This window comes from Hemibagrus wyckioides, linkage group LG02 (assembly GCF_019097595.1).
Source record: "Hemibagrus wyckioides isolate EC202008001 linkage group LG02, SWU_Hwy_1.0, whole genome shotgun sequence".
In the NCBI taxonomy this organism is placed as follows: Eukaryota; Metazoa; Chordata; class Actinopteri; order Siluriformes; family Bagridae; genus Hemibagrus; species Hemibagrus wyckioides.
In genome coordinates this window covers 5,850,757-5,872,637 of record NC_080711.1, presented here as the reverse complement: position 1 = coordinate 5,872,637, position 21,881 = coordinate 5,850,757, and the positions used below count along the sequence as shown (strand labels likewise).

General features: G+C 39.2%; 1 protein-coding gene across 3 annotated transcripts in view; it reads left to right on the top strand.

The window, feature by feature from the left end:
- The window catches only part of si:ch211-198m17.1 (mucin-2), a 35,403-nt gene extending 14,955 nt beyond the window's left edge, over nt 1-20,448 (top strand). The window contains exons 2-15 of one of the 3 annotated variants that reach the window (XM_058414237.1): nt 7,777-7,851; nt 7,994-9,094; nt 9,143-10,723; nt 10,828-10,929; nt 11,013-11,122; nt 12,084-12,142; nt 12,256-12,371; nt 13,488-13,619; nt 14,230-14,272; nt 14,460-14,497; nt 14,753-14,846; nt 16,891-17,062; nt 18,419-18,433; nt 19,777-20,448. In XM_058414237.1, coding sequence (XP_058270220.1) covers nt 7,777-7,851; nt 7,994-9,094; nt 9,143-10,723; nt 10,828-10,929; nt 11,013-11,122; nt 12,084-12,142; nt 12,256-12,371; nt 13,488-13,619; nt 14,230-14,272; nt 14,460-14,497; nt 14,753-14,846; nt 16,891-17,062; nt 18,419-18,433; nt 19,777-19,911 — 3,773 coding nt within the window. In that variant the 3' untranslated portion in view covers nt 19,912-20,448. Of the gene's footprint in view, nt 1-7,776; nt 7,852-7,993; nt 10,724-10,827; nt 10,930-11,012; nt 11,123-12,083; nt 12,143-12,255; nt 12,372-13,487; nt 13,620-14,229; nt 14,273-14,459; nt 14,498-14,752; nt 14,847-16,890; nt 17,063-18,418; nt 18,434-19,776 lie in introns of all 3 variants that reach the window. The other 2 variants (XM_058414228.1, XM_058414231.1) reach the window with 2 other exon arrangements.
- Nucleotides 20,449-21,881: the final 1,433 nt, after the last annotated feature.

The following is a 21,881-nucleotide window of genomic DNA, read 5'->3' as shown; positions in this document are numbered from 1 at the left end:
ACAAAATTTAGCATTATAACAAACAGGCTAAAACAGAAGCTAGTGTATAGGTTAAGACAAAAATTAGACTTATAGTAAATGAGCTAACACAAAAACTAGCATACAGGCTAAGACAAAATGTAGCATTATAGCAAACAGGCAAACACACATGCTAGCATACAGGCTAAGACAAAAACTAGGCTTATAGTAAACAGACTCCAGAAACTAGCATTATAGTTCACAGGCTAACACAAAACTAGCATGCAGGCTGAGACAAAAACTAGGCTTATAGTAAACAGACTCCACAGAAACTAGCTTTATATTAAAATAGGCTAACACAAAAACTAGCATACATGCTAAAACAGTATAGTAAAAAGACTAATACACAAAGCATGCGGGCTAACGCAAAAACTACCATTATAGCAACAGACTTACATAGAAGCTAGCGTACAGGCTCACACACTAAACTAGGATTATAGCAACAGACTAACACAGAAACTAGCATTATAATGAAAATACTAACACAAAAACAAGCACACATGCAAAAACAAACACATAGACTAGCATACAGGCTAAAACAAAATCTAGCATTATAGCAAAAAGACTAACATAGAAGCTAGCATACAGGCTAGCACACAAAAACTAGCCTTTTAACAGACAAAAACTAGCCTTCTAGTAAACAAACCCTCATTACTCAGGTAATAAAGGTCATGGGTATAAAATAGGTATAAAGGTCATGGGTATAAAAATAAGTAAATAAATAAAAAATTCTGTCTATAACTGTAGTTTAAGTAAATCTCTATTTACATAGAAAAAGACAGATACCAAGAAATAGTGTCCATATTTTGAAGGATAAGCTGACCAAGTGCTCGTATAAAAAAAGTATAATTTTATCCGTTACAAATTCTGCCCTCGAGATAAGTAATGTCTCTGATTAAGAGTCTGTCTCCTCCAAAGTTTGGCTGAAAAATCATATTCTGACTTAATACAGCTGCTTGTTTGAGTTGATCTTAGACTTATGAGCTTAAGTCCAAAAGCTGTGTGTAACAGAGACACACTTCTGTTTTGGCCTGGTGTGTGTAATTACTCTGAGAAGCACCCTGTTTACATCTGATGTCTAAATAACGAACACAGCAGTCGAGTTCCACTTCCTGTTGGTGCCACTGGAGTTGAACTTTTGGGACGTGTGTGTGTGTGTGTGTTGAGGTATACATGTATGCATTTTGTCACATGGAAAATCTTTTTCCAAAACATTATACATCACGACACCATCCCTGCATGTCCCACATCTTATATTAACACTGTTGTTCTTTTTAATATAGAGATAATCTAATCTAAAAGTACAGCTGCTGAACATGGGATTATTATAAGCATCTCTCTGTGCACGAACCCACACACGCTCACTGGAACACAAGTGTCCGTATTTAGCTGATCATTAACTTCTGAGTATCGCCATCTATATTTTGTTGTGGGTGTGTCTTCGCTCAGTGGACAACAGATTGCTATATAAAACCAGTCTTGACAAGGCGGCTGTGTCCCCAGCTCATTTCTTTACTTTTTAATCTGCCACTGCATTATGGTTACTAGGCAATAAACCATGACACACTGTATCAGTGTGCGTTCCTGGAAAATAATCAAATTAACCACAGGGCCCAAGATCTGATGCCGGTCTGGTAGATAGAGCAGGAGAGAGAGAGAGAGAGAGAGAGAGAGACAGAGAGAAAGAGAGAGAGAGAGTCCATAAAAAAGATCTTTTTGTTTTACCAGGCTTACCAGCTGAGAGCAAATTCTTAGAACAATGCTGGCCTTGCATGCCTATGCTATGTCTTAGCTAATTAGGCCTGAAGGTAAGGTGTATGATTACGTGCACACACACACACACACACCCACACCAGCATAACAACAGCCTCGCAGTCCATCTCATTTGATCTGGACATAACAGCATCAGGCCCCCTGCTGATGGAACACAGAAAGACAGCAAGTGACAGTGTTTCCTCACAAGAAGGATTTATCTGAGCTTTAAATAAAATCATGTGGCTTTTCTGTCTCCTATCTGAATGCTGGCTTCACTTTTGTCCAAGATAGGGAACCTTAACAAAAATAACTGGCAACTGCCCAATGCTACCTACATAGGCAGTCTCTTCCTGAATGTAACACAGGGATAGTGATTATAACATGATAATAATGTGTTCAGTAGCAGCACTGAATATAGCACTATATTGTAAATTTTATGACCCTAATTTTAGACTTTTTACATGTACAAATATATATATATATATATATATATATATATATATATATATATATCTTATAAACTTAGAACAATCTGCGATACATTCTTTTATTTCCTGATTTATTTTTCATATATATTCAGTCATATTTCATGTTTCCAACATATACACTGTATTATTTTTGCTTAAAAATAAAATGAAATAAAACCGCATATTTATTATACCACTTAAATAGATTTAGAAGCCAGTGCAAATGACACTTCTTATACCTTATTAAAAAAAAAGAATTCCATTTGATAATATTTGATAAATATATACTGTATATACTGTAGCTATTTAAAAACCATGCTTAAACTCCACCATTATTCAAACACTTTCTAACTGTACTGATTTTCCTCCATATTTGCACCCTGTTAGCACTGTTATTCCTTTGTGGAATATATACATAACAAGTACATGTTCTTGCCCCGGGGTGTAAATGAGGGTGTGATATATGTGAGTGTGGTGCTGTAAACCTGACCTTGATAAAGCAGTCACTGAAGATGAATGAAGGTAAATGTTCTAATAATATCAGTCATGTATTTTAAGGAATGATTGCCACCCAAAAGGCAGTAGGGTTTGTTAAAGTCTTGACGTCCAAAAGTCACTAATGAGACACCAGACTGAAGAATTTAGACTAAAAGCCTTGGGTAACTGGGTCAGGTGTGTTTGATTGGAGTTCAGAGTAAACTGAACCTGTCCTGTAAAACTGCTGTATGGTCTTGCCCACCGTGCTGCAGCTCAGTTTCAGGGTCTTGGCAATCTTCTTATAGCCTAGGCCATCTTTATGTAGAGCAACAATTCTTTTTTTCAGATCCTCAGAGAGTTCTTTGCCATGAGGTGTCATGTTGAACTTCTAGTAAAATATTAAAATATTAAAATAATAATTATTTTTATAGTAAAAGAATAAAATATTTATAAAAATGTGAGAGGTGTACTCACTTTTGTGAGATACTGTATATATATATATATATATATATACTGCTCACAAAAAGTTAAGGATATTTGGCTTTTGGGTGAAATGTAGGGAAAATCTAAAATGTTCACGCTACAGTGATATTATATCTTGAAAGTAGGGCATTTAAGTAGAAGCATGCAATGGTGATTTCCTCATCTCAAACAATTTATTGAAACAAAAGCCAACAACAGTGGTGGGTATTCCACAACAAAAAATGTCAATGTCTCAATAATTTGTCATGTGCCCTTGACTATCAATTACAGCTTGACAACGACGTCTCATGCTGTTCAAGAGTCGACTTATTGTCTGCTGAGGCATGGCATTCCACTCTTCTTGAAGGGCAGCCCTCAGGTTCTGGGGTGCAGGGTTACGAGTCTCTACACGGCGACTCAGCTGATCTCATAGGTTTTCTATAGGATTCAGGTCTGGAGAAAGTGCAGGCCACTCCATTTGAGGTACCCCAGCCTCCAGCAGCCGTTCCCTAATGATGCGACCTCGATGAGCTGGAGCATTGTCATCCATGAAGATGAAATTAGGCCTGTGTTGTTCATGCAGGGGCACAATGACTGGATTAATGATGTTATTCAGGTAGTATTGGCTTGTCACTGTACCATTCACAAGATGTAGGGCAGTTCTGTATTGAGTAGACACACCTGAGCAGACTGTAACACCACCACCACCAAAGGCTCGCCTGGTGACAACAGTGGCTGATGCATAGCGCTCTCCTTGATGTCTCCAACATCGTTGGCGGCCATCATTTCTGCTCAACGTGACTTTCGACTTTCATCAGAGAACAGCACTGAGACCCACTGGTCCTTCGTCCAGCGTAAATGCTCCCTGGCCCATGCAGGTCGTCTAGCACGCAGACCACGCTGATGTAAACGGTTTTGGAATGGTCTGACGTGACAGTTGGGTGCCTCTCACCTCCATTAAATGTGCCTGGAGTTGAGTGGAATTAATCATCCGGTTCCCCAGGGCACTGTTCACAATGAAGCAGTCATCAACGTGGGATGTGGCCAAAGGATGTACACTTCTATGCCGTTCTGTGACTCTTCCAGTCTCTCTGTATCTCTGTCTCAACCTGCTGATGACACTGTGACACTCTAAGCTCAGTGGCCACTTCCCTCTGAGAACATCCTGTTTGAAGCCTGTTGATCAATTGTTAGGCGTCGTCTTGGTCTCATGATGTCAAAATGTGAACAGCATGATGAAGAGGACTGTTTAAATACCAATTCAAATTGAACCAGAAATATATATATATACACTATATTGCCAAATGTATTTGCTCACCTGCCTTGACTCGCATATGAACTTAAGTGACATCCCATTCCTAATCCATAGGGTTCAATATGACGTCGGTCCACCCTTTGCAGCTATAACAGCTTCAACTCTTCTGGGAAGGCTGAACACAAGGTTTAGGAGTGTGTTTATGGGAATTTTTGACCATTCTTCCAGAAGCGCATTTGTGAGGTCACACACTGATGTTGGACGAGAAGGCCTGGCTCTCAGTCTCCGCTCTAATTCATCCTAAAGGTGTTCTATCGGGTTGAGGTCAGGACTCTGTGCAGGCCAGTCAAGTTCATCCACACCAGACTCTGTCATCCATGTCTTTATGGACCTTGCTTTGGTCACTGGTGCACAGTCATGTTGGAAGAGGAAGGGGCCAGCTCCAAACTGTTCCCACAAAGTTGGGAGCATGGAATTGTCCAAAATGTCTTGGTATGCTGAAGCATTCAGAGTTCCTTTCACTGGAACTAAGGGGCCAAGCCCAGCTCCTGAAAAACAACCCCACACCATAATCCCCCCTCCACCAAACTTTACACTTGGCACAATGCAGTCAGACAAGTACCGTTCTCCTGGCAACCGCCAAACCCAGACTCATCCATCAGATTGCCAGATGGAGAAGCGCGATTCGTCACTCCAGAGAACGCGTCTCCACTGCTCTAGAGTCCAGTGGCGGCGTGCTTTACACCACTGCATCCGACGCTTTGCATTGCACTTGGTGATGTATGGCTTGGATGCAGCTGCTCGGCCATGGAAACCCATTCCATGAAGCTCTCTGCGCACTGTTCTTGAGCTAATCTGAAGGCCACATGAAGTTTGGAGGTCTGTAGCTGATCGACCCCTTCACACTATGCGCCTCAGCATCCGCTGACCCCGCTCCGTCAGTTTACGTGGCCTACCACTTCGTGGCTGAGTTGCTGTCGTTCCCAAACACTTCCACGTTCTTATAATACAGCTGACAGTTGACTGTGGAATATTTAGGAGCGAGGAAATTTCACGACTGGATTTGTTGCACAGGTGGCATCCTATCACAGTTCCACGCTGGAATTCACTGAGCTCCTGAGAGCGACCCATTCTTTCACAAATGTTTGTAAAAACAGTCTGCATGCTTAGTTGCTTGATTTTATACACCTGTGGCCATGGAAGTTATTGGAACACCTGATTCTGATTATTTGGTTGGGTGAGCGAATACTTTTGGCAATATAGTGTATATATGATGATCATGATCTGATGGCATGATCACTTCCTAATCTTCTACCCTCTTCTTAATGGTGTTCCTCAAAGCTTACAAACAGCTGGTCAGTGGCCTGCCAGCTTCTGTAATCTTTGTTCCAACACAGTAAAGCTTTTCTTTTCTTTTCCATGGGAGTTTTGTGTATGCTTTTTTCCTGCTGTAATGTGCCAAATAACTTTGATCATGTTGATCGTCCATTCCCATTGAGGCTTGGGGCACAGGTAGCTTGCCATCCTGCCCTTGCCCTGTCAAGAGGTTAGGAAAGTGCATTTTCCAACAAAAAATCTATGAAATTTTAAGATTATGTTACTATGAATTCACAGCACATACATTGCTAAACACCAACTGGAAAATGAAAGATTTTAACAATAAATGTGTTAAAATGATCAAAAATCAAGGAAATAGAGTGCTGTACTCAGTGTCTTGGAATCTACTTTTTACCTCGATGACAAGCCAAGAATGGGAAAGGGAATGGGTGTCGTGTAGTGGTACACACAAGGTCATGGACAATCAGGTGATGACTATGCTATTAGTACTTGGTATGGAAACTTTCAAAACAAATTTGAAGGGAACCACCTGATTTTCCAGAATGAAGGGAAGTAGACCTTCCTTATATGTTTGTGTTTACAGCTGTCATGGGTGGAGAAACAAGCTTCACCAGCACCACCATGCTCACAACTCTCTTGATAGAAGCACCACAGCTCAACCATGACCTCATGTACCTCATGGTACAACAGAATCTACAGAACTTTCTTCTACCATAATGACAGACAACACAGACACTGGAAAAAGCAGTACTTCAACAGTGTCTGTTTTGACAGAAACAGCTTCTACAAATACGTGTCACACTGAGCAGACGTCTCCAGAGAACAGTGCAACAACAGATCTGACTTCTACAAGGTCACAACAAACTGAAACCCCACCAGTGACCACAGAAACACCTAATGTCGGAACCACATCAGAACTTTCACCTCCTCAACAGAAAACAATAGACTCACCATCATCTACCATCAGTGCTGTGACCCTAGATACAGTTACAGACAATGAATCTACACTTACTTCTTCTCTTTCTTCTGAACTCGCTAACACCACTACTGACTCTTCAGACAGCACAATGAGCACCATCATGTCCAGTTATGCTACTGTCACATCTTCATCCAGCTATAGCACCACTCCATATCCATCAAATATACACCACACTGAGCAGACGTCTCCAGAGAACAGTATGGTCTCCACTATAGAAACTCAGATGCCTATATCCAGTGCTACAGACCTGGCTTCCACAAAGCCACAGCAAACTGAAACCCCACCAGTGACCACAGAAGCAGAAACACCTAATGTCGGAGACACATCAGAATCTTCACCTCCTCAACAGACAACAATAGACTCACCATCATCTACCATCAACTCAAGGCTTACCCCAATATATTTGGCATAATATTTCTGGAAAGAGAAAAGTTCAGGACAGGGTACTCCAGTACAACCCTGGTCATGGAGTACCCTGTGCCTTGCACATTTTACTGTTTTCCTTGCTCCCAACACTACATTTTCAACCAGCATCTCTTACTGAGTTGAAAGGGTTGTGTCAGAACAGAGAAAACACTAAAATGTGAAGGTCAGGAGCTACTAAATGTTATATTTGATTGTTTGTGAACTAAAATACTGGTGAAATATCAAGAGTCCAGAACTGCAGGAAATTCTGGAATGGTGCCATTTCCTGGAATGGTGGCTCCTAGCATGACACTATTACATCAAGTATTAATCTGTCTTCAATTTAGCAGTTATTCAATATTTAATCATGACAGTCTGTATGGTCTACTTATACACAAAACAAAACCGTCACAATTACCCAGGATATCAATTAAATGTTATAACTCACATCTTGTGTAAACTGGTGAAAGACACCTGATCCCTTTAAGAACATGCTAAACTGAAGCTTTATGCTGAGCTTTGCAGGAATATCCATGATTTAAACAAATGTGAAGCCCTTCATTTTGTCAAACCTGTCTGTTTTAGTTTCTGCTTACTCACAGTGATATTTGTGCTTACAGCTATCATGGGCAGAGAAGCAACAGATTCCAGCTCCACCACTACAGAAACAACAACCATCCCAACCACGACTCAAAGTACTGGCCACCACTCTACACTTAATACTACTCTCAGTGAATCTACTCCTCTCTATACATCTCCATCAGATGAAGGAGTGAATTTCCAAAGCATGTTTATAACTTTGAGCTGCATTTATGATTCTGTTTTTACAACTTTCAGGGACTACCATTTCCAGCACAACGCCAGCTAATGCCACAGGGAATGACAATACAACCACTCCTGTAGCTACGACACCTACCACCCCACCAGTTACACAAAATAGTACAGAAATGCCAACCGATGCTACAACACATAATTTAAGTAAAACTTTTACAACACCAGATAATAGTAATGCTACTGCACACGTCACTGAACCCTCAAGCATCAACACCAGTACAACTACAAATGCCACCAGTATGACCTCAGGCTCTACCGCTTCAACCACAAGCAGCAACACTACCCACACACCAAACATCTGTGCTAAAACCTCAAACATCAGTGCTACACCCGCACCTGACTTCAACACTACTACACCCTCACATGACATCAACACTACCCACACACCAAACATCACTGCTACAACCTCAAACATCAGTGCTACACCCGCACCTGACTTCAACACTACTACACCCTCACATGACATCAACACTACCCACACACCAAACATCACTGCTACAACCTCAAACATCAGTGCTACACCCGCACCTGACTTCAACACTACTACACCCTCACATGACATCAACACTACCCACACACCAAACATCACTGCTACAACCTCAAACATCAGTGCTACACCCGCACCTGACTTCAACACTACTACACCCTCACATGACATCAACACTACCCACACACCAAACATCACTGCTACAACCTCAAACATCAGTGCTACACCCGCACCTGACTTCAACACTACTACACCCTCACATGACTTCAACACTACCCACACACCAAACATCACTGCTACAACCTCAAACATCAGTGCTACACCCGCACCTGACTTCAACACTACTACACCCTCACATGACTTCAACACTACCCACACACCAAACATCACTGCTACAACCTCAAACATCAGTGCTACACCCGCACCTGACTTCAACACTACTACACCCTCACATGACTTCAACACTACCCACACACCAAACATCACTGCTACAACCTCAAACATCAGTGCTATACCCGCACCTGACTTCAACACTACTACACCCTCACATGACTTCAACACTACCCACACACCAAACATCACTGCTACAACCTCAAACATCAGTGCTACACCCGCACCTGACTTCAACTCTAGCCACACAGCAAACATGACTACTGCACCCACACCTGACTTCAACACTACTACACCCTCACATGACTTCAACACTACCCACACACCAAACATCAGTGCTACAACCTCAAACATCAGTGCTACACCCGCACCTGACTTCAACTCTAGCCACACAGCAAACATGACTACTGCACCCACACCTGACTTCAACACTACTACACCCTCACATGACTTCAACACTACCCACACACCAAACATCAGTGCTACAACCTCAAACATCAGTGCTACACCCGCACCTGACTTCAACTCTAGCCACACACCAAACATGACTACTGCACCCACACATGACTTCAACACTACTACACCCTCACCTGACTTCAACACTACAACACCCTCACCTGACTTCAACACTACAACACCCTCACCTGACTTCAACACTACCCACACACCAAACATCACTGTTGCACCCACACCTGACTTCAACACTACCCACGCAGCAAACATCACTGCTACACCCACATCTGACTTGAACATAACCCATACACCAACCATCACTGCTACACCCACATCTAACTTGAACATAACCCATACACCAACCATCACTGCTACACCCACATCTGACTTGAACATAACCCATACACCAACCATCACTGCTACACCCACATCTGACTTGAACATAACCCATACACCAACCATCACTGCTACACCCACATCTGACTTGAACATAACCCATACACCAACCATCACTGCTACACCCATGCCAATGATCACTTCTACAACCTCAAACAGCACTGCTATAACCACATCTGTTAGCGACACTACCCACACACCCATCACCACTAATACAACCTCAAACATCACTACTATATCCACACCTGCCACCATCTCTACCCACACACCCACCACCACTAATACAACCTCAAACATCACTACTATATCCACACCTGCCACCATCTCTACCCACACACCCATCACTGCTATGACCTCAAACATCACTGCTATATCCACACCTGCCACCATCTCTACCCACACACCCATCACTGCTATGACCTCAAACATCACTACTATATCCACACCTGCCACCATCTCTACCCACACACCCACCACCACTAATACAACCTCAAACATCACTACTATATCCACACCTGCCACCATCTCTACCCACACACCCATCACCACTAATACAACCTCAAACATCACTACTATATCCACACCTGCCACCATCTCTACCCACACACCCATCACCACTAATACAACCTCAAACATCACTACTATATCCACACCTGCCACCATCTCTACCCACACACCCATCACCACTAATACAACCTCAAACATCACTACTATATCCACACCTGCCACCATCTCTACCCACACACCCACCACCACTAATACAACCTCAAACATCACTACTATATCCACACCTGCCACCATCTCTACCCACACACCCACCACCACTAATACAACCTCAAACATCACTACTATATCCACACCTGCCACCGTCTCTACCCACACACCCATCACTGCTATGACCTCAAACATCACTACTATAACCACACCAAACATCAACACTACCCATACCAGCAGTGTCACAACTGGGTCTTCGGTTCCACCTGTTACCAACACAACCACGGCACCAGGTGTGTAAACTTGTTTCTCTGCCTTAATACATAACAAAAATGATTAAAAAAAAAAAAAATAATATATATATATATATCTAACTCTCTGTCTCTCTGTAATGTAGTCACCTGTACTGACGGGTCCTGTCCACCTCTCTCCATCTGTGTAAACTCCATCTGTGAGTGTCTCCCTGGAATGTACCTCTCACAAGGCCAGTGTATTGAAGGTAGGCATCAGAGAACACGCTTGGGAAAATGATCATCATTAATACTATTATACTTCTTAATATTTCTTATTCTTTTCCTTTAGGAAAAGTGTTCCCAGGACAGCTGCATTTAAAAAATAAAGTTTTTACACCTGATATGAGTGATCCTAATTCTAAGGCATTTCAAAACACAGCCAATGGGATCATTAATTCGGTGAGGAACTGAGGAATTTCACACATCAACCTTTATTCTACATTCCAATTAGTTTGTCTGGGAAACACCATGGGCTTGATAAACTGCTGCATATACACAGATCAGCCATAACATTATGACCACTGAGAGGTGAAGTGAATAAGACTGATGATCTCCTCATCATGCCACCTGTTAGTGGGTGGGATATATTAGGCAGCAAGTCAACATTTTGTCCTCAAAGTTGATGTGTTAGAAGCAGGAAAAATGGACAAGCGTAAGGATTTGAGCGAGTTTGACGTAGGGCCAAATTGTGATGGCTAGACCACTGGATCAGAGCATCTCCAAAACTGCAGCTCTTGTGGGGTGTTCCCGATCTGCAGTGGTCAGTATCTATCAAAAGTGGTCCAAGGAAGGAACAGTGGTGAACCGGTGACAGGGTCATGGGCGGCCAAGGCTCACTGGCTTGGCCTCATTGATCCAACAGAGGAGCTACTGTTGCTCAAATTGCAGAAGAAGTTAATGCTGGTTCTGATAGAAAGGTGTCACAGTGCATGACGGGTGAGGGCTGTTTTGGCAGCAAAAGGGGGACCAACACAATATTAGGCAGATGGTCATAATGCTATGCCTGATTGGAGTATATAGCTTCTATCCTGCATCTATAAAATATTCATATCATCTCAGGGAGTTTTTCCTTGCCGTTATCACCTCAGGCTTGCTCATTAGGGTTAAATGTTAGGGATAAATATAAACAACTTTAAACTTAATCATTTTTATTCTGTTTCTATACTACGGTAAAGCTGCTTTGAGATAATATCCATTGTTAAAAGCGCTATACAAATGAATTGAATTGAAAATGTATTTGTAGTTAGGTTACATTGCATTGCCACTATATCATGGAAGCAATACACACTGACATCTCTCTCTCTCTCTCTCTCTCTCTCTCTCTCTGTCTCTCCCCTGCTCTTTTCGTTTACTTTTCCAGCTGAAGAAAATCTTCCAAAATACAAATGGCTACATAAAATCTGTTGTTCTGAAACTAAGGTATGTGTCCAGCTACTTCTCTCTCCATCTTCTCTGATGTGTTATAATACTTTAACCAGACTTCAGGGTGCTAACCAGTTTGTGTGTGTGTGTGTGTGTGTGTGTGTTTGCAGTGAAGGCAGTGTGGTAGCTACAGTAAACAATATGTTCCAGTTGAGCTCTAACGCTACGGTGCAGTCCGTATCGGATGCCATAAAAAGCGGCAATATCACTGGTGCTGAGTATACCTGTAAGTTCATCTCTGGCACTGTGGACGTGTATGAAAGCTGTTGTGTTCAATTTAATGTAACTTTAATTGAGTAAATTCTCTTTGGTATATCAGATAGAATTGTGTATGTGTGTCATACAGTGTTAGCGTATGTGCTAACGCATGACAACAAAATGCAGTGAGCTGCCTATGTATAAATGATTAAGACAGATACTGATAAATCAGTTTAATTATATTATTAAATATAATTATGTTAAATATATTACTAACTATGACATGCTGACAGTGCTTATCTATCAGTTTAGGCCATGCCTGGCTTAAATATGAATATACTATATGGCCAAAGGTATGTGGACACCCGACCAATCACTCCTATGTGGCTTTGGTGATGTGTGTTTATTTAACCACAGTAGATACTGATGGATGGTGAGGAGGTGTTCCAGTTCATCCCAAAGGTGTTCAGTGGGGTTGAGTCAAAGTCAGGGCTCAGTGCAGGACACTCGAGTTCTTTCACTTCAGCCTTAACACACCACCATGTCTTTATGGAGCTCTGTGCTTCGTTGCACAATTGCAATTGGAATTTTTGTTTGTGTGCTTCTGCCTACAAAGACGTTCTAGACAATTCTGTGTTTCCAACTTTGAAGCAAAAAGGGAAAAAAACGGAACCACGTCTGGCTGTGATGGTCCACATCATTTTGGCCATTTAGTGTAGATGCAAACTGGATATGGACTCGGTAAAAAATGTGGAGCAAAAGTGGAAGTGTATAACAATCAATGTCTTTTGAAATGAATGTGTGATGATTTAAAAGGAAATTTTCCATAAGTGTAGATAGATAGATAGATAGATAGATAGATAGATAGATAGATAGATAGATAGATAGATAGATAGATGTACAGACAGATAGATAGATAGATCTATAGATAGATAGATAGATAGATAGATAGATAGATAGATAGATAGATAGATAGATAGATAGATAGATATACAGACAGACAGACAGACAGACAGACAGACAGACAGATAGATAGATAGATAGATAGATAGATAGATAGATAGATAGATTTCTCTTTGCACTCTTTTCTTTGAAAAAGGTTTTCTTATAATCTCTGTCTTTCCTTGTGTGTGTTTGTGTGTAGCTATGAGTCTCTGTGAGCAGAATCCATGTGACACCAGCACCACAGAGTGTAACAGTAATACAGACGGCACTTCTACGTGCACCTGCGTCCCGGGCTACATACCAAATGTTTTTTCTTCAAGAAGCTGTACAGGTGTGTGTGTGTGTGTGTGTGTGTGTGTGTGATAAATGAGTGCAAACAAAGGTGTTCAAATGGCTTTAGAGTAACCCTGAAACGTCTGATAGATTAAAGTCCTAAAAGTCATTCATGGACATCTCACAGTGGAGCCACAGACCACTTTATTAGGAACACCTGTACACCTGCTCAGTCATGTGATTATCCAAACAGCCAGTCATGTGATCAGTGTGGCAGCTGAACATCAGATTGGGGCAAAATTGTGATCTCAGTAGTCTTGAAGCATGGAAGGCTACAGTAACAAAACAAAACAAAACTTTAAGCATCTCAGGACCACTTTAAGTGTAAAATAAATACCATGGATCTCCTTAGTATAGATATATTTAATAAATAAAAAAAAATAAATTCAGCTTTTCATTAATAAATACACTAACAAAAACATCTTTGTTGGTTACTGATGTTTAGATTTGGATGAGATATTTTTCCCCATATACTCAAATTACAAAAGGTTTTTGTAGTTTGAGGTGAGACAGTCTGCTGGTTTCTTAGGTACAATAATGACAAAAAAAGAGTGATGCATTGTATCCAGTTTAACACGCTCACACATACTCTGTTTTTAATTTCTCAGCCTGTCCCAGTGGCCAGAGAGCAGAGGGCCAGAAATGTGTGCCGTGAGTAATCTGGTCTTAAATCTATCAAGTGAAACCTCTGACTTTGTTATGATGACCTCATGTGATTGTAACTACTGCCCCCTAGTGTTGTAGTAAAATATCAGCATGATAAAGTGATGGATGAGTCAATAATGTTGCTTGTCACTGCGACTTTTCAGCACTTTTAATTGTGTCATTAATTTTCCAGGTGTGCGTTTGGTTATTCCGGCTTCAACTGTAATGACTGTGAGTTATGCTTATTTTATTCAGGATTTTAAATGACCTCTGTCACGATTGCTTATAATAAGTATGTAGTTTCAAGAGGGAATCTTTTGGGGATCAGTTAAGGAATGAAAAGTCTTGTTCGAATTTCAGCTAAAATGAATAATGTATATTCCTGAGTTTTAACCCAAGACTGACTTTATTAAAAGCAGTATGAGCTTGTACAGTGTATACTGCATGTTTGTATAAACACTTTAATGCTGTGTTTCTCTGTGATAGCGGCGTTGTTGGCGCTGGTGGTGGTCGCCGTGGTTTTAGGTGGCATTCTGCTCATCCTGGTTTTGGCTCTGATCATCTTCTGTGTGCTCTCCGGGTGCGTACATGCAGGAGAAAAAAATCTATTAATGTCTTGGAATATTAGAGTTCAGACTTTTATTTTGTTTAATATATAGAATGATACAGTTCTGTCAGACATTTATTTTGTTTAATATATAGAATGATACAGTTCTGTCAGACATTTATTTTGTTTAATATATAGAATGATACAGTTCTGTCAGACTTTTATTTTGTTTAATATATAGAATGATACAGTTCTGTCAGACTTTTATTTTGTTTAATATATAGAATGATACAGTTCTGTCAGACTTTTATTTTGTTTAATATATAGAATGATACAGTTCTGTCAGACTTTTATTTTGTTTAATATATAGAATTTTATATTTCTACCAGACTTTATTTATTTATATATTGTTTTATACAGAATTCTATAGTTCTACAAAACATTTCTTTTGTTTGACATATAGAATTCTATAGTTTCTATAGTGAGCCTTTTTTTAAAGGATTCTATAGTTCTAGCAGACATTTATTTCATTTTATATAGAATTATATAGTTCTAATAAACTTTTATATCATTTTATAAAGAATTTTACAGTTCTGTCAGACTTTTAGATTGTTTAATACAGAATTCTACAGTTCTAGCAGACGTTTATTACATTTTATATAGAATTATGTAGTTCTCATAGTTTTTTTTTACAAGAGGTAAAACATAGGTTCTACAAGACTTTTATTTTGTTTGAGATACAGAATTCCACACTTCTCCCAGACTTTTAAATCTTTTTATATAGAATTCCATAGTTCTAGCAGACGTCTATTTCATTTTATATAGAATTATATAGTTCCAATAGACTTTTATATAATTTTATACAGAATTCTACAGTTCTATCAGATTTTAGATTGTTTTATACAGAATTCTACAGTTCTAGCAGACGTTTATTACATTTTATATAGACTTATGTAGTTCTCATAGTTTTTTTAATTTAGTTTTCTATTGAATTCTATAGTATTTTCAGACATTTTTTTTAGGTGCAATGAATTAAAGTGATAAATCCATTTCCATTACGATGTTGCTTAAAAGTATTAAAATATCCTTTGTATTTATACTTTATACTTTATATATGTATGTATAATTTACACTTAGATTTATTGATTAATATTTATATATTAAGGAATTGTGAGAGAGATACATAGTGTAACAAAATGTAAGGGAGTCACTTTATTTATTTATTTATTTATTTATTTATTATTTTTCAGAAACATTTTTCCATAACATTAAACATATTGTTGTATTGTATTGTTTTATGAAATCAATTCTTTCATTCCTTAAGTAGCCTTTCACAGAATTTTTTTTCTTTTTTTTTCTTTCTAGCTGTTTGATACTGAGATCTCTAAACTCGTCAATATTCAGCTGGACCTTTCAATCACAAGTTTCACCCAAATCTGATATTAGTAGTATATGGTTCATTGTGACAAATGATGGCGTTAGAGAGTGTTTTGTCCATGTTGTGTAAATCTCCAGTATATTTAAGTATAATGAGCGAGAATTTCAGTAATATAACGTGGATATAAAAAGTCTGTTAAAATGCCAGGTTTCAGTGATGTAAACAAATGAGACCAAGATAAATCATTTCAGAAATGTTCCCACCTTTAATGTGACCTATAACCTGTTCAACTCAATTGAAAAACAACTGAAATCTTTTAGGGGGGTGGAGTAAAAAGTGGTTGTGTAAGTGTGCACACCCTTAAACTTTAACAGGGGTGTGTAGACTTTTTATATCCACTGTACATCCTCCTACTCTGTGTGCCTCCTGGTGGTCCAGTGGCAGGATCCCCGCTCTCATTGCTATGGCCCAGGTTCAATTCCAGGACAGGAAGCTAACCCAGCCACTGAAGAGAAAGTTAACTCTAAGTGCCGGTCCCAAGCCTGGATAAAATGAGAGGGTTGTGTCAGGAAGGGTATCCGGTGTAAAACCTGTGCCAAATCGAAACATGTGGCCCAAATGATCCGCTGTAGTGACCCCGAACGGGGAGCACCCGAAACAACAACAACAACAACAACTTCCTATTGTGTGTGTCCACAGATCAAAGCGCGGCTCCAGCACCAGTAGTCCTCACTCCAAAGACCGGTTCCAGATGTGGCCGTCCCACAACATCACTCCCATCCCTCGTGCGTCTCTCGGTCAGAACGCTAACACAGAGACCTACGGTACAGAGATGCCCTTGCCAGACAGTTTAAAACCCAGCAATGGTTTGGTAAGTTCCCGCCAAGTCCTTTCTCTACGAATTCACATCGTTTCCTAAATCCCGCCAGTCATAACTCCGCTCACAGTGGACACCAGCTGCCTCAGTCGTCATTTATTTTATGTAATGCATCCCTTGCTGTGAGTATGATGATAACTGGCATGCACACTTGCTTGTATTTCACCTGCCTGATAATGATGATGATAGAAATTATGAGAGCACCGCTTCCACCACCAATGCATGTGATGATGAGATCTATCACACAGCTCTATCTGTTAGTAGAGAACACATCTTATACCCAGTGAGACATTTTTAGTGATTTCAGCGAGGAGAGATCGTGATACAGTCTGATCTGGAAAGAAATCAGACGCAGCCTCACTTCCTCTGTCTGTGTATTTGTTTTAATGCACTCGCTTCAACAAAAATCCTACGCTTTAAAACGCTTAGCAAATAATCTGACGTGGATATTGATGATCTGTGAAAGAAAGTTTAGTCCATTTATAGCTATCCATCATGGTGTAACAATATTAATCCAAAATTAAACCAGCTATTTTTGTACAGCACCAATAAAATGATTCGAATTTGGTTCTATTTTTTCGGGTTTGAATGAAACCCTTTCTTATCAGTGCACTGGTGAAATCAGTGACTTACGGGACGTTTTCAATCAGGATAAACAAATGAATTATTTTATCTCCGCAAGTCTGATATAAAATGAGTCAGGATTCTGTTGGCTTTCAGTGTCAGACGTGTGTGTTTCCATCTGTTGGATAACCTTACACAGAATTTTAGTGGTTGAAGATCAAATTTTACACTTGTAATAACCTTTAAACAAATAACCATGTAATAACCATTAAATAAATAACCATAACTATAATTAACCATTCTATGAATATATTGCCTCTATCAGGCTAGATAAAAACAGAAGCTCTTATAATGCACTACAAATTCTTATAGCCCTGTGTCCTACTTTCATATGAGCTTCATATAAACCACCTTTGTGACAGACAAAGAAATTCACTGCTTAACATGGAAACAACAAAACACACGCAAATTATAAAGACAGTCTCAGCGTTTATTTGTACAGAACAAACTAAGCACAGAATCAGTCCTAGCTTTATACCAAATAACAGACACAGACGTCTCTCATCAGTCAGTGCTCACTGGGTTATAATATGATAGAGAAGACACTTTTGTATGTTTGATGCATGTTTCTCTCCAACTCATATCACACGTTATCTTCGTTTGAATCCTCCGTCTCATTTGTGTGTGTGTGTGTGTGTGTGTGTGTGTGTGTGTTGCTGATACGCATGTGATGTCCGTCTCGCTTTGCCTTGCATGTTTCTCAATCCCTCCGTTATGATGTTTTAGAAGTTAAGAGGAAAGGTAAGACCCGATGGCCTCATCTGCATGTCTCCTCTCTCATCCGGGCCAATCAAACAGATTTGGGTTTGCATGTGTGGCTGCTGGACAGTGGTGGACTTCCTGTTTCCGAATCAAATGCATTCACTTCTCTCCTCATAATGCAAAAGGATGAAATCACCTGCTAAGTGTGAAATGGGATTTTATGAAATGAGGGCTATTGCTACGTTCAAATGAAGTCGGTTGTGTTTATAAGAAGATTAAACAATAAATTTTTGACAGCTCTGAAGTGCCAGTATTAAGATTTCCCCCCCGTTCTTCTTCCCACTTGCTATCTCTTCATTATCACATGTTGTGTAACACACTTTGAGGCAAGTGCAGCTTGCCCTTTTCCACACACATGAGCTGACTTTTTCCTTTTTCCTGAGGTATGAGGTAAATATTAACAATCGAAGTTTGGTCCCATTTCCACAGTCAGCCTTTAGACTTAAAACATGTACGCTAGCTAGCTCTCTTGTTAGCTTGATTTAAACTAGGCCGTGTTTGTCACGCATGATCAGCTGAATCTGTATTTACAGCTAAAAATGTTACCTCAGTTCTGACTAAACTCTCTTTCATTCAGTATGAATATTCACTTATTGCTCAAATTTTAGTTGTTCGAAGTCGTTTCCTAGCCACTTACCCAAACATCTGAGGTAAATTTTATCTTTTGAATGGTTTCGTTTCAAATATCACACTTCTTTTTTTTATACTCATTCTGGCTATGTTGTTAGCCTCTAAAAGAAAATGAGAGCTAAAGCTACTTTGTGCTTCTTGTGATTACAAGACTCTACATTAAAATGTGAACATAAATATTTCCATTTTCTGTCAGATATCACCAAGTTCATGATTTGTTGACATTTTGTCATAACACACGCTCGACTAGCACTCGGTGCTAAGTGAATTTGACTTTTCTTGAGAATTTACCCTCACACCTGAGAGAAATGTTAGTATTTCAGACAGATTTATCTCCTTGTCACTGTCCTTTCCCTTTATACCGTCAATATAAAAGACGTCCTAGCGTCATAGCTTAGCCTTTCACTAAGTCCCTACAATTTTCCACTTTCCAAGCAAGAGATCACATGACAACACAAATTACGACTTCCATTTGAACGTACAATATATACATATATATCTCACCTGCTTTGCATGCCTTCTCCTTAATTACTAATGACCAACTATTTTTTTTTTTTTATCGTGTCAATCCGTAAATTTAGTAATCCTCCTGCATGATGGGTGTTATAAGGGATGAAGGACAGAGTCGTATCGGTTTCAAGGCTGACGCTGATCTGTGTTAGTCTAATTTTTCCCCGCTGCCTCTGTTTCAGATGGGCTCCTACGATCTCATGCCGTTAGACGACCTGAGAACGTTTAAAGGCAAAAACCCATCTCGCTATTCTTACTTGGTCGAGGGTCACGAAAACCCATACTTCAATACAGCAGATGAGCAAACATCATCCTGAGTGGAGAGAAGACGGGAGTACAAGAGATGAGACGAGAGGACGCTGGTTAATAAATACTTATGAAATGATGGAGATGACGTAGAGGGATAGTTTTGTTTTGTTTTGTTTTGTTTTTGAAAAAACATAAAATCCAAATGACTCTTTCATACTCATTGGTCCGTTTTGTTCTATCGAGGAAAATTCTTCTCAAGAAACTTTCTTAACTGTATATCGGTTCCGGTTTTTATAACAGATGGCTTTATGCCCTTTATCATATCGCTAGAGCTGATCTTAACCCTTACATTAAGATCATTATTAATATCACGTTACTCGGACCATGTCTTTAGATTCTAGTATACACGATACTGTATGTCATCTTGCTGTTGGAGTTGGTCCACACTTTATTATGCTGTTATAATAACCTTCATCATATATTATTCAAGCACATAAAGAATATGCCACATCTATGAGGACACTATGGAAAGACTTTTATTTTCACCTCTGAATTTTTGCGATTTAATCTAAACATAATTTTGAAAATGAAAAAAAAAAAAAGAATAGTTCTAATGTTCATTATAAAGAAATTTGAGGCAAAATTTTATTTTATTTTATTTTATTTTATAATTTTACCCATATAAACTATTTTAATTAAATTTACACAGAATATAAGAGAAAGTAAGGTACAGGGAAGGATGCCTAACCCTGATATTCACAGTTGAGCTGTTGGTCTGCATTGTTAGTTATTGTCAGTTGGCAAAACTGGTGTGATTTGGAGTTTATTTATTCTCATGATTTTTATTACGTTGCGAATGCGTCGCTCAGAAGCGAGAGACTCTAGATCAAAACTATCTTTTAAGCATTTTCCTGTATGTTCTGATTGAATCCCACCGACTTCATCATCGCACTTCCTTCAGAATGAATCATTGTTGTACTGTGACTGTTTTCATCCCTTTGTCTCACTTTTGCACTTTTATTTTTTTTTTTGCACACGTTTTTAGGACGCTCTAATTAGGGCTTCATAATATGGAGGGAATATTACATCACAACAATGACTTATGAAAATACTTATTTAAAGTTGTGATAGATACTATTACATGATATATTGTGTTGCCTTAGTTATAAGTGAATGTTTAAAAGGGCTAGAGCTCTTTGTTTCAAGGGCTTGTGATTCATTTTTTTTCCAAAGGGACTCTGTACTCTGGTATGAACTTCTGCTGTTTGTTCGCTGTTCGCCTCTCAGTGCTCCTTTACACATAGAGATTTTTTTTATGCACAGATAAGCATTTCATTTATTGCAGTGGCAGTGCCAATAATGAATAATTTATTTAGAAGTATATTATATCTTTTTTCTTTTATTCAGATGTCTACAACATGTTGTTTTCTAAATGTAAATCTTTCTTTTATTTTGTAAATCGTTTTTTGTGAATTGATGTTCAAAATTAAATATGCAAAAGACAAATAAATTTATTTAGATAACCATGTTGTAAATTGCATAACATTACAGCACATCATCATACTCTACTGTTACTACATGTAACATAACAGCACATCATCATACTCTACTGTTACTACATGTAACATAACAGCACATCATCATACTCTACTGTTACTACATGTAACATAACAGCACATCATCATACTCTACTGTTACTACATGTAACATAACAGCACATCATCATACTCTACTGTTACTACATGTAACATAACAGCACATCATCATACTCTACTGTTACTACATGTAACATAACATAACAGCACATCATCATACTCTACTGTTACTACATGTAACATAACAGCACATCATCATACTCTACTGTTACTACATGTAACATAACAGCACATCATCATACTCTACTGTTACTACATGTAACATAACAGCACATCATCATACTCTACTGTTACTACATGTAACATAACAGCACATCATCATACTCTACTGTTACTACATGTAACATAACAGCACATCATCATACTCTACTGTTACTACATGT